Genomic DNA, 14,368 nt, shown 5'->3' with positions numbered 1-14,368 from the left:
GATCCCACACGCCGCAGGGCAACTAAGCCCACGTGCCGCAACTACTGAGCCCGTGAGCCACAACGAAAGATCCTGTGTACCACAACTAAGACCTGACGCAGCCAAAAATAAATATTTTTTAAAATAATAATAATAAGCAGTATATACTTAAGATTTAAGAAATGAAACATGACGGGACAAATAAAAAAGGGTCTGAGGTTCTAGCTCTCCAAGAAATCCACGTAAGAAGAAGTATGAGGACCTAAGTTTTAAGTTGCCTTACTAGACTGCTAAGATTAAAAAAAAACAGAGGTGGGGCTTCCCTGGTGGCGCAGTGGTTGAGAGTCCGCCTGCCGATGCAGGGGACACGGGTTCGTGCCCCAGTCCGGGAAGATCCCACATGCCGTGGAGCGGCTGGGCCCGTGAGCCATGGCCGCTGAGCCTGCGTGTCCGGAGCCTGTGCTCCGCAACGGGAGAGGCCACAACAGTGAGAGGCCTGCGTACCACAAAAAAAAATAATAAATAAATAAAAAATAAGAGAACAGAGGTAATAATCCCCACCATATCCTGCACCATACATCTGAAGTATCATGAGAAATCCTGGCAACATTTTAAAAGGGATTCAGTCAAACTGGAAGGTAATCAAGATGATGAATTAACTGAAACTCATGTAAAATGAACCAAAGCCCTGGGGATGTTTAAGCCAGAAAAGAGAAGACTTAGGAAAATGATTCTCAAACATTTTGGTCTCAAGACTCCTTTACACTCTTAAATATTATGGAACCCCAATGAGATTTTGCTTATATGAGATATACCTATAGATATTTATCATATAAGAAATTAAAATGGAGAGAAATTTAAACATAAACTTAGTCTAAAATAATAATAAATCGATTATATACTAATATAAATAACATTATAAAAGTATATTTCAAAAACTAAAAATTTGAGAAGAGTAGCACTTTTGAAATCTCTAATGTCTAGCTTAATAGAAGACAGCTGAATTCTGACTTGTTTTTATATTCAAACTGTTGGCTAAGTTGTCTTGCTTACTATATATGAAGAGAACTCATCCCCGCACAGATATGTAATTAGAGGGGGGAGCAATATTTTAATAACCTTAATATTTTCATTCTCTCATTAAATCCACGGTTGGTTCTTGCACTTCAATTGAAAATTTTACCAGGACTTCCCTGGTGGCGCAGTGGTTAAGAATCCATCTGCCAATGCAGGGCACATGGGTTCGATCCTGGCCCAGGAAGATCCCACATGCCACAGAGTGACTAAGCCCGTGCGCCACAACTACTGAGCTTGCGTTCTAGAGCCTGCAAGCCACAGCCACTGAAGCCCGTGTGCCACAACTGCTAAAGTCCGCGTGCCTAGAGCCTGTGCTCCGCAACGAGAAGCCACCACAATGAGAAGCCCACACACCGCAACAAAGAGTAGCCCCCGCTTGCCATAACTAGAGAAAGCCCGTGCACAGCAACGAAGACCCTACGCAGCCAAAATAAATAAATTTATTTAACAAAAAAAAAAAAAAGAAAGTTTTACCCATTCATGATTTTATAACCATCATATGTCAGTTACTGAAAATACTGGTTCACAGAAGTATGCAGATCTTCCAAATGTTAACATATTTCATTACACAGTATTTTAAAAGTCACATTCATTAATATCACTACCAATCCCATTAGAACAGTCCTTAAGTACTGGGAAGTTGTCGAGCTCATTCAGATCAGTGGCAGAATCAAGTTCTACAAAAATTCTAATTTTCACTCCAAAGCTTGAAGTTTATCATGGGCAACACTTCCTGTAAGTGACAGGTTTATTTCTGAAAAGATGTCTGCCACGTACTGAATACTGAATAACCATAATGTGTCTGTCATCTGTTATTGTTTTTTCACCTAAAAGGTGTTCCATGAAGAAAAGGACTAGGTTCAGTTTGCAATGGCAACTCAACCATACAAGTTTTTCCTTGATACAACTGTACTTCGGTATGCCGAAGAGTTTTACGCATACTTCTGTTTTGCTACATGGAACATAAAAAAGGTGTACATGCAGAATTGAGATTTTTAAAAATTAATAATTTTCACTGCTTCATCAAAGACATTAAGTGAAACTAGCTTCTTTTTTAAGAAACCTCAAATGCAGGGAAGTGAAGGATACAATGACAGGTCGCACAGTTAGGGCCACTGCCTTTATTTACACTAAGGTGCTAACAGTTTTGCCACAGTTGCTTTTGTAACATACGTGTCAAAGTCAACACACTGAAAAGGGCAAATAAAGTCTTTGAATAATTATGAAAATAGTTTGACTCTGTGGACCTTCTATAAGGGTTTTGCTCCCTCAGCCCCCCACCACTCTTTGAGAACCACTGATTTAGGACCAAAGAGCTGTTTTCAAATATACAGAAAGCTGTCATGTGGAAAATGGCATGCCCCATGTATTATTAGGGCAGATCTTTTTTTTTTAAATAAATTTATTTATTTATTTTTATTTTATTTTTGGCTGCATCGGGTCTTTGTTGCTGCGTGCAGGCTTTTCTCTGATTGTGGTGAGCAGGGGCTACTCTTCGTTGTGGTGCACAGGCCTCTCACTGCAGTGGCTTCTCGTTGCAGAGCACAGGCTCTAGGCGCGTGGGCTCAGTAGTTGTGGCATGCGGGCTCAGTAGTTGTGGAGCACGGACGTAGTTGCTTGGCAGCATGTGGGATCTTCCCAGGCCAGGGATCGAATCCGTGTACCCCGCATTGGCAGGCAGATTCTTAACCACTGTGCCACCAGAGAAGCCCAAGGGCAGATCTTGAACCAATGGACATTATTTATAAAGAAACAGCTTAGCACCAAATTAAGAAACAACCTTTTCCCTTTAAAAAAAACTGATGAACAGTAAAACCCACCCTTTATAGTGTACAGTTCTGTTTTTTTCTAACAAATGCATCACAAAAAATATCGGTTTTGACAAAAAAATCAACACGACAATCAAGATATAGAACAGTTCTCCATCACCCCCTAAAATTTTCTAATGCCCATTATAGTTAATTCCTCCTCCCACATCCAATCCTGAAAACCACTCATCAGTTTTTTGTTCCTAGAGTTTTGCCTGTTCTAAAATGTCAAATGAATGAAATCACACAGTATGTACGTAGCCTTGGAGTCTGGCTTCTTATTAGCATAAAGCATGCTAATAAGCATGCTAATAAGAAGCATGTTTGTTCCTAATCAGTGTGCAGAAATCCACTGACAGAGTGTTTCCAGTTACTGGAATTATTAATAAAGCTATTAAAAACATTTACATGCAGGATTTTGTGTAAACATAGATTTCATTTCACTTTGGTAAATATTCAGAAGTGAGACTACTGGATTATATGGTAAGCATATGTTTATAAAAAACTGCCACACTATTTTCCAAAATGGTTGTACCATTTTGCATTCCTATGAGAGTTCTAGTAGCTCTGCATCCTTGCTAGCATTTGGTATGGTCAGTTTTTTTAAGCCATTCAAATAAGTGTGTTGTGGGAGCTCACTGTAGTTTTAATATGCAATTTCATAATCACTAATGATGTTAAGCATCTTTTCATGCGTTTATTTCCCATCTGAGTATCTTCTGGGTAAAGTGTATGCTCATTTTTATTTAAGTTAATATCTTATTATTTAGTTATAAGTGATTTATTTTCAGATACAATTCCTTTATCAGATAACATGTTTGTCAAATATTTTCTCCCAATCTATGGCTTGTCTTTTCATTCTCTTAACAATGTCTTTCAAAGCAATTTGAAAGAAAATTTTATTTGTGAGCAAGTCCAACTTCATAATTTTTTAAAAAATAAATTATGCTTTGGTGTTATAGCTAAAAACTATTTATCCAAACCAAAGTTACAAAGATTTTCTCCTACATTTTCTTCTACAAGTTTTACAATTTTCAGTTTTATATTTCAGACTATGAGTTTACATCTAGGGCTTTGAGTTAATTCTTAAGTATAGTGCAAGGTATGAATGAAGTTTGTTGTTGTTTTTTGGTTTTTTGCATTTGGATATACAATTATTCCATCTTCATTTGTTTTTGTTTTTTTTGATATATTTTTTTAAATTTTATTTATTTATTTTTGGCTGTGTTGGGTCTTCGTTTCTGTGCGAGGGCTTTCTCTAGTTGCAGCGAGCAGGGGCCACTCTTCATCGCGATCCACGGGCCTCTCACTATCGCGGCCTCTCTTGTTGCAGAGCACAGGCTCCAGATGCGCAGACTCAGTAGTTGTGGCTCACAGGCCCAGTTGCTCCGCGGCATGTGGGATCTTCCCAGACCAAGGCTCGAACCCGTGTCCCCTGCATTGGCAGGCAGATTCTCAACCACTGCGCCACCAGGGAAGCCCCTTCATTTGTTTTAAAGACTATTTTTTTCTACATAAGAAGCACCATTCTAATAATTATGACTGATCAGTAACATAAAGAGCAGCCTCAAAAGAAATGAGAATCAGCTGGAAATTTTTAAAACAGAAGTTTAAGAACCAGTTGTTCAGTCCAATAAAAAAAGGGCAGAACATTAAATTATCCTTCCAACTCTCACTCTATGAAGTCCCGAGAGGAGCATGTCTTAGGGAAGACTTACAGGTCTTCTTCCCTCATGTTCTCAACCCTCACCCTCCAGCAGTTCAGCTTTTATCTAGTTTATTACTAACTGAATTCCCACATCAGATTTCTCCTGAATAAAATGTTAAACAATTTTTTAGATGAAAAACAACCTGATGAAGTAATATAACTAGGTAACATCTAAAGTTATCCTTTGGTTTTAAATTCCTAAGATCCATTTTCTAAAACTAGAATAACCACTGAAATTGGTCCCCAACTAAGTTTAGTCCATATGCTTAATCACTGGGCTTTAATAGGCATACCTGTATTAATTTTAAAAATACATTATATAACAGTGTTCAATAGAAATCATAATAGCTAGTTCCCTTACCTTCCAATTAAGATTCAAGCTTCTATCCAATTTCAGATACAAATATAACAGTAGTCTATAACAGTAGTGTTCAGTAATTAATAAAAATGGTATACTAAGTTAACAAATAGGTTTACCTTATATAATAGTGACATTAAAATGCTGTTTCCACATCTCCTTTTAAAACACTCATGAGGATTTACTTCACATTTTGAAATATTTTTATCATTAATGTTGATATACACATTTTTAGAATCATTTTTTGTTCAAAATGCAAGCATAATCAACTCCAATTGCTCAATATTTCTGGAAGTACCCTTCAGCCCCTGGTCTTGTCATTACGCTACTTATTAAACTCTCCATCCAACAGTGTGTAGGAACAAGAAGACATGAAACCCCTACTGGCATTATGTTACCTGTCTGATTACTTAATACTTTCATTTTAATATAAAACTAAATGAATGGCAAAAACTTAGGTTTGAAAATTACCTATAGGTTTCAGTTATCCATATTAAGTATCACTTCAAGAACTATGAATAGGGCTTCCCTGGTGGCGCAGTGGTTGAGGGTCCACCTGCCGATGTGGGGGACACGGGTTCGTGCCCCGGTCCAGGGGGATCCCGCGTGCCGTGGAGCGGCTGGGCCCGTGGGCCATGGCCGCTGGGCCTGCGCGTCCAGAGCCTGTGCTCCGCAATGGGAGAGGCCACAGCAGTGAGAGGCCCGTGTACCGCAAAAAAAAAAAAAAAAAAACTATGAATAATTATACATAAGACTTCAACTGATTTCAACTGGAATATCACACTGACATTTTGACTACTATACTTCAAGAAAGACATAACAAAGCTAGGGAAAATCTAAAAAGGGCAACAAAATTCATTAAAACTATACAACTGATTTTAGGGGATATCATTAAAAACACAAAATTCAAAGCAGTCTGTATACCTCTCTGGTATGCTTCATAGCACCTTTTTAGAGCAATAGATTGCTCTCTGACTTATTCACTTTGCAAACTGAATAGTAAGAAAAGAACTTACAAGTGCTACTAACAAACTCTCTAAAATTTGAAACTTTATTATAGAGAGTAAACCTCATAATACTGGAACAAGAAAGTAATCTCTTGGGGCTTAAAAGAGATGGTCATTGGAAAAGGTAAAATAATAGTACCTTCATTAATTAATGAACATGTGGCATGTGTAAATCCTCCTCCTCTCACACACACACACACACACACACCTGTCTCATTTCTCTTATACTTGACTAAGCAAGTGACATTTGGTTTTTTTGTTTGGTTTTTTTGGGAGGTTTTAGGCTGAGCCACGTGGCATGCAAGATCTTAGTTCCCCAACCAGGGACAGAACCTGGGCCCTCTGCAGTGGAAGCATGGAGTCCTAACCACTGGACCATCAAGGAACTCCCAGCAAGTGACATTTGATTAACACTTGATGAACAGGTAGATGGTACCTGGATGAAGAGCTAGGGAATTGGTAAAAAGCAGCTGGGCATAATTAACTGAAATCTGAATGCCCTGAAGCAGGAAAGAAGAACAGCAAGTTCCAGGCTTGCTGTGGTTGAAGCACAGAGTGTAAAAGACAGAGGCACAAGATAAACTTAGAAAGACAGGAGTTAAATCACACAAGACCTCAAAGGCCATGATAGGATTTTAATGTTTACTCTCAGGTCAGTAAAAAACACCAAAGGATTTTACACAAAAGGATGACACAACCAGCATTTCAAAAAGACTATTCTGGTTATCTGTGGAAAGTGAATTAGAGGAAGATTAAAGTATCTATGGAGATCAATTAAGAAACAGGGCAGCAATCTAGGTGAAAAATGATGGTAGCCTTGACTAGGATGATGGCAAGGTCAGGAGGCAGATCTAAGAGAGAATTTAAAGACAAGAATTTAAAACCAAGCAGTCTTAGGCATAACCAGCCTTCCAAATTGTCTGTACTTATCTATTTATTTATCTATTTATATCTTTAATGGTGCAAACAGAAACTTAAGTGTGACCCATTATTTAAATTATGTTTACAGGTTCAAAATTAAGTGACAAAAGAATGTACAATTAGAAAGGGAGTAGTCAAGAAACATACCCGTATATCTGATAATTGTAAACCAGATATAAAATGAAAAGCATGTTTATATGATTACACATTTTTACTAGAAGTCTTAGAAACTTTACAAAATTTATGCCATTGTACAATATAGGTATAAATAACAAGTTGCATCTAAAGTAACACCACACACTGAAAAATTCTATAAGTGACGATGACCAAAATTCTATCTGCTGCTGATTAACAGAAGAACCTTACTCATGTATTGTTAGTTGTAATCTCTCATGCATAATGCAGAAATAGGATGTGTGTGTGTACACACACATATATACACACAGTAAAAATTTCAATAATTGGCTCCAGAAAAACCCAATATACTTAATTTTAGATAGTACTGGTAAGTTCTTACAACTTAAATAGGAGTGTAACTGAGAAAATTAAAAATAATATATTCATTATAAAAATACTGATTCCTACTTATAAATGCCACAAAAATGGAAGCCTTTTGTAATTTTAATGTTTGTATATATTTGTGTAAAATGCTTAACACAAATTATCTTTTTGTAATGATTATTTCTTCTTAAAATTTATATACACTTTTCCTAGAAGAACCCAGAACACCATCTGAAAAATCTGTTGTACAAAAATAACCCTGAAGGCAGAATCCTAGCAGTGTATAGTAGAGAATTCTTACCAATTTTTCATCAACCGTTATGAGTTGCGTGTCTCGAGTTTGGTCCTGTGCCAACCTCCATGTGGAAGTGCTCAGCGACCTGCAGTGAAAGACTTTAAGTTAAAAAGTGATCCATGCAATGAGAAAAGAGAGGCAGACAAATCTTACAGAAACCAGCTACTTTAACAGTATCTGTCTAATAAAACAAAAAGAATAGAAAGAAATAGAAGAGGGCACAAAAATCCTTTTTCTCCCCAATTAGTTCTGTCTGCTGAGTTTCTGGCAGACTCTCACTTGACAGTTCACAACAGGCTGTACTTTATGGCAGTCTATAGGCTCTCTGTCATAGAAGGGCCGCCAGTGACAAGAACTGTTCTGCTCTCTATGAATGCACACTGGCTAGTTTGTCATTACAAGGAAGAAAAATGCAAAGCTATATCAACACTTCTGGAATGCTGATTCCTAAATGATGGCATCAGAAAGAAAAAGAAAAATCTCCATCATATTCCTAATGGACTAAAGTAAAAGTTGTAGAATTTAATTACATAATGTTAACAAAAAGTTCCTTCACTCTAATTTCAAAACAAAAGTTTAAATAGGAATGATTTGCATGATCATTTAAACCAATGTTATTGGTTTAATCCTGTGACCCATTCACAGAATTGAATCAAGTCTAAATAGCTGAAATAGAAATATTAAGTCAGAAATAAAATCAGCACAGAATCTAACTCCTTTGTATTAGCATGGTCCCACTCTCACCCCAAGGAAATTATGAAAAGCTAACAGATTTTTTTTATTTCATGTACACACTGTAGTTTATACTAATGAATGCAATAGCCATCGATGATTGCGACAATTTAGCATTTTAGAATTTTCCAAAATATTAAGCCATCCTATGTAGATTTCTCTTTAGAAAGTAAGTTAGTATACACAATTGACTTGAGTTTCCAAACCAATTGAATATAGAGTATTCAATTCTTTTATTTAATGCAATATAATCACCAAGAATTCATGTAAAACTTCAGGCCAAATGTTCAACTTTCAACAGCTACACTGTACACAGCTTTATAGAAAATCTACCTACTAATAACATAAACATAACTCATAATACAAAAGGCTTTGCTTCATGAACATATATTTTTTAAAAATATCAATTATTTCCCCTAATTAATACAATTCATTATCACTATAAATACCTTGCTCAGAAATATATCCACACAAAATACACCTACATGGATATTATTTTAAATTATTTATACAAACAGTTAAAATATATGTTCTAGTTGTTATAATACTAAAGAAGTATAATTAAGTACCTTTTAAAATCTATTTACTCTGGAAATCACTAAGAGCAATAATATGACAATAAGAACATTTTGAGTATTTATAAATAAATCCATATATTGCAAGAAAAAAGTGAGGCAATGATAAGGGAACTCAGGAAAACTTGAAATATTAGAAGTATTAGAAAATGTAGGGACTTCCCTTGTGGTCCAGTGGGTAAGAATCTGCCTTCCAATGCAGAGGACGCGGCTTCGATCCCTGGTCGGGGAACTAAGATCCCACATACCGCAGGGCAACTAAGCTCACACACCACAACTACTGAGCCCACATGCTCTAGAGCCAGTGGGCCACAACTACTGAGTTCACACACCACAACTAGAGAGCCCACGCACCACAACTACTGAGCCTGCGTGCTCTAGAGCCCCCATGCCACACACACAGACCACGCACCACAACGAAAGACCCCTCATGCCACAACTAAGACCCGACACAGCCAAATAAATTAAATAAATATTTTAAAAGGAAAAGAAAATATAGCTATATTTCAAGAAAATGGAACTACCTAATTCCTCTAATGAATAGAAGTGTTAGATCAAAATAGTGGAAATTAGATTAAAACTCTGTAATCCACAAACTGTGTAATTTAAAATTATACAGTAGGTTTGATTGATTTAAACAATTTTCTTTTAAATTGTATGTTAAAATCTTATTGTACATTAGTTGTAACCCAAAGTAAATTTTTTAAAATGTTAAAGTATATATACTTTAATGGTAGATATATTTTAATAATTTTAGATTGATCTCCAGCTAATCATAAGAATGAAGCTGTATGTCATTTTCTGTAAACAGATAACTATTATAAACAAATACACAGATGAAAAATTATGCTTATATTTTTATCAGCCTGTATGTAAAAGGCAACACAATAAAAGACAAAAGATGTTAAGTAAAATAATATTACCAGAAGAGTTAAAAATAAAAATAGGGCTTCCCTGGTGGCGCAGTGGTTGGGAATCTGCCTGCCAATGCAGGGGACATGGGTTCGAGCCCTGGTCTGGGAAGATCCCACATGCTGCGGAGCGGCTGGGCCTGTGAGCCATGGCCACTGAGCCTGCGCGTCCAGAGCCTGTGCTCCACAATGGGAGAGGCCACAACAGTGAGAGGCCCGTGCGCCGCAACTGGAGAAAGCCCACGCACAGAAATGAAGACCTAACACAGCCAAAAACAAATAAATAATTTTAAAAAATAAAATAAAATAAAAATTTTTTGTAAGAAAAAGATAGGCTAGAATGCAAAGAAATTATAAGTAGAAATTCTTATTATTTGAAACAATATATTCACATATAATTTATTTCAGAAAAATTTGCCTAAGTAAAAAACACACAATGTATATATGTATATGTATATATATGTGCATCACGTGTTAAGTAGCTACTCCTGAAACACAGAGACAGCAATTCTTAAAAAACAAACCTCAGATGTGGAGAAAAATTTTCCTCCAATTCTAGATAGTTAAGGTAGCAACAGAGATCTAGAGTCAATTACGAACACAGCATTTAATTAATTATACCTACAAAATATAATCTACAGTTAATTTTAGATTAAATATGAGCTATATAGCAAATATCTTTTTGTTTATTAGCCTGTAAAGAACACCACAACAGTGAAGTGGAAGAAGTAAAGAAAATATTTTTAGTCATATTAGAGTATAAAAACGTTACTAAACAAAATATAAAACCTAGAAAGCATAAAGTAAAAAATGACAGAAGCTACTACAAAAAAACTTCTAAACCAAAATACGATAAATTAAGAGTAAGACAGGTAGGGCTTCCCTGGTGGCGCAGTGGTTGAGAGTCTGCCTGCCGATGCAGGGGACACGGGTTCGTGCCCCGGTCCGGGAAGATCCCACATGCCACAGAGCGGCTGGGCCTGTGAGCCATGGCCGCTGAGCCTGCGCATCCGGAGCCTATGCTCCGCAACGGGAGAGGCCACAACAGTGAGAGGCCCACGTACCACAAAAAAAAAAAAAAAAAGAATAAGGTAACAAACAAGGAATCTTTACAACACAAAACAGTAAAGGATCAATATCCAAAATAGGTAGGGAATTCTCTGGCGGTCCAGTGGTTAGGATTCAGTGCTTTCACGGCTGGGGTCCCAGGTTTTATCCCACAAGCTGCGCAACAGGGCTAAAAAAAAAAAAAAAAGTAAAAGAGCTCCTACAAATTAGTACATAGAAATAATGAGTTTCAAAGGAAGGAGTCAAACAAGAAAAAAACAACCCAATTACAAATGGGAAAAGAATTTGAAGCCACATTTATCTAAAGATCTACAAATAACCAATAAGCACATGAAAAGATGCTCAACATTACTAATCACTAGGGAAATGCAAGTCAAACCTACAATGAGATATCACTTCATACCCATTAGGATGGTTAGGAAAAAATAAGCATTGGTGGAATATGGAGAAATTGGAACCCTTCTGCATTGCTGGTGGGAATGTAAAATGCAGTTGCTGTGGAAAACAGTATGGCAATTCCTAAATAAACTAAACAGAATTAACATGTGATCCAGCAATTCCACTTATGGGTACATACCCAAAATAACTGAAAGGAGGGACTCAAACAGATATTTGTAATATTCATAGCAGCATTATTAGCAACAGCCAACAGTCAAATATTAATAATCATATTTTATTGGGCCATGTATCATAATACTAGGAAGTTAAGTGTACATACAGAAATGACTAATATGTAATGATTAGTAAATAAATGGTAATTTTATCTTGCTATTTAGTTCCCCTTTTTTTTTTGGCTGCATTGGGTCTTAGTTGGAGCACACGGGATCTTCATTGAGGCGTGCGGGATCTTTTGTCTCCACGCACGGGCTCTTCGTTATGGCACACAGGCTTCTCTCTAGTTGTGGTGCGCGGGTTTTCTCTTCTCTAGTTGCAGTGTGCAGGCTCCAGGGCGCATGGGCTCTGTAGTTTGCAGCACGTGGGCTCTCTCATTGAGGCGCATGAGCTCAGTAGTTGTGGTGCGCGAGCTTAGTTGCCCTGTGGCATGTGGGATCTTAATTCCCGGACCAGGATCAAACCCATGTCCCCTGCATTGGAAGGTGGATTCTTTACCACTGGACCACCAGGGAAGTCCCTAGTACCCATTTTTGAGAAACTTAGAAATTTTGTTTGCTTCATGAACTTGCCTTGCTATCCACCCATTTGTTTTAACTGGTCTGTTCACATTTCCAAGTTTCTAAAGTGTCAGTCTTAATTCTGAGCCCAAAGGGCTGTGACTGTTACTAATCAATTATTATTAGAGTATACAAACAATTTATTCTATTTAGTTTTTTTGTATAAGTTTCCTGTAAGACAATGAGGTATCCTGGAAATGGATATTAAGAGATCTTATTTCTAACTCTGCATTTTACTACTTACTGTTGTGTCTATGAGCAAATCACTTAACGTCTCTGCATCTCGATTTCATTTTTGTAAATGTGTAAAATGAGGACTTGTTCCTCTCTTTTTTTTTCTACTGAAGAGTCTGTGTGATTCTAATAAGTGGAAGTGATTATAGTTCTAGTTTGTTTTAATAATCCCCTATGAAAATGCTATGGAATAACTACTCAACTCATAATCTGATTTTCTTTAAAAATCCAAGGAGTTACAACTTTCAAAAGCATATACACATTTGTTTATCCATTAATTTCATGATGAACATTTGGGTTGTTTCTGCTAAAGATATTCACGTGCAGTTTTTGTGAGGACATAAGTTTGCAACTCTTTGGGTAAATACCTAGGAACACAACTCATGGCTTATATGTTAAGACTATGCTTAGCTTTGTAAAAAACTGCCACACTGTCTCCCAAAGTAGGTGTTCCATTTTGCATTCCCACCAGCAATAAATGAGTCTTCCTGTTCTCTTCATTCTCACAAGTGTTTGGTGGTGTCAGTTTCTTGGATTTTACCTATTTTAATAGGTGTGTAGTGGCATCTCATTGTTGTTTTAATTTTCAATTCCCTAATGACATATGATGTTGAGGCACCTTTTCATAAGCTTATTTTCCATTTACATATCTTCTTTGGTGAGGTATCTGTTCAGATCTTTTGCCTATTTTTAAATTGAATTTTTTTTCCTTATTGTTGAATTTTGAATTCTTTGTATATTGTAGATAAAAATTATTTATCAGATGTGTTTCGCAAATATTGTCTCCAACTCTGTGCTTTTCTTTCTCTTAAAGTGTCTTTCAAAGAGCAGAAGCTTTTAATTTTAATGAAGTCCAACTCATCTATATTTTTCTTTCATGGATGGTGTTTTTGATGTTGTATCTAAAAACTCAGCCCCAAACCAAGGTACCTAGATTGTTTCTTATGTTATGTTCTAGAAGTTTGATAGTTTTGCTTCTTACATTTAGATCCATGATCCATTTTGAGTTAATTTTCGTGAAAGGTGTAAGGTCAATGTGTAGATTCTTTTTTTTTTTGGCATGTGGTTATGTTCCAGTTCCACTTATTAAAAAGATTATCTTTTCTCCACTGGATTGCCTTTGCTCCTTCCTCCAAGATCAGTTACCTATCTTTGACTAGTCTATTTCTGGACTATCAATTCTACCCATTGATTTATTTGCTGATCACTGTGTTGATTATTGCAGCTGTATACTAAATCTTGAAGTCAGTTAGTGTCAGTCCTCTTTGTTATTCTTCTTCACTATTATGTTGAATATTTTGGGTCTTTTGCCTTCCAGTATATAATCAGTTTCTTGACATCCACAAAGTAGCTTGCTGGGGTTTTGATTGGAACTGTGCTGAATCTATACATCAAGTTGGGAGGAAATGACATTTTAACAATATTGAATCTTCCTATCCATGTATATTTATTAGGATCTTCTTTGATTTTTTTCATCAAAGTTTTGTGGTTTTCTACACAGACGTCTTACAAATACTTTTTTAATACTTCAAAATATACTCTTCAAAAAGTCTTAATGGTGAAAAGATAAAAAGAAATCATTTGCACTAAAAATAGTATCTGAATAAGAATCATATTGCTGACTCCAAGTACTAACACTATTCTCCTCCTGAAGCAAAGTAACTTTATCAACTAAGAATAGTAAAACTCCCATATTATTGTAGCAGTTTGAAAACATGGCTCCAAATTCCTTTGACACTCCTCCTTCCCATGAGGGGCTGGAGGTCTATGTTCCCTATTCCTAGAATCTAGTCCTGTGACACCTTGATCAATATAATACGGAAGTGAGGCTATGCGTATTTCCAGGCTCAGACCTTAAAAAACTAACAGTTTCCACTTCTTGTCTCTTAGGACATTGTTTCTTGGGATATTCTCTCTTGGAACCCAGCCACCATGTTGTGAGGAAGTCCAGCCTGCCCCACAAAATCCCATGTGAAGAGGAATCAACAGCCAATACCACTTTGCTAGCCAAGTGGGCAAGCT

At 36.6% G+C, this 14,368-nt stretch overlaps 1 protein-coding gene across 1 annotated transcript in view; it reads right to left on the bottom strand.

The window, feature by feature from the left end:
- The window catches only part of NDUFS4 (NADH:ubiquinone oxidoreductase subunit S4), a 119,790-nt gene that overhangs the window by 61,301 nt on the left and 44,121 nt on the right, over positions 1-14,368 (bottom strand). The window contains exon 2 of the mRNA XM_022597655.2: positions 7,661-7,739. Within this exon, the coding sequence (XP_022453363.1) occupies positions 7,661-7,739 (79 nt within the window). The remainder of the gene's footprint in view (positions 1-7,660; positions 7,740-14,368) is intronic.

Source organism: Delphinapterus leucas, chromosome 3, assembly GCF_059928025.1.
Source record: "Delphinapterus leucas isolate spDelLeu-1000000601 "Yukka" chromosome 3, BTC_Dleu_Yukka2, whole genome shotgun sequence".
Classification (NCBI taxonomy): Eukaryota; Metazoa; Chordata; class Mammalia; order Artiodactyla; family Monodontidae; genus Delphinapterus; species Delphinapterus leucas.
The sequence above is the reverse complement of the archived record's forward strand: the minus strand, read 5'-3'. Positions and strand labels throughout refer to the sequence as shown.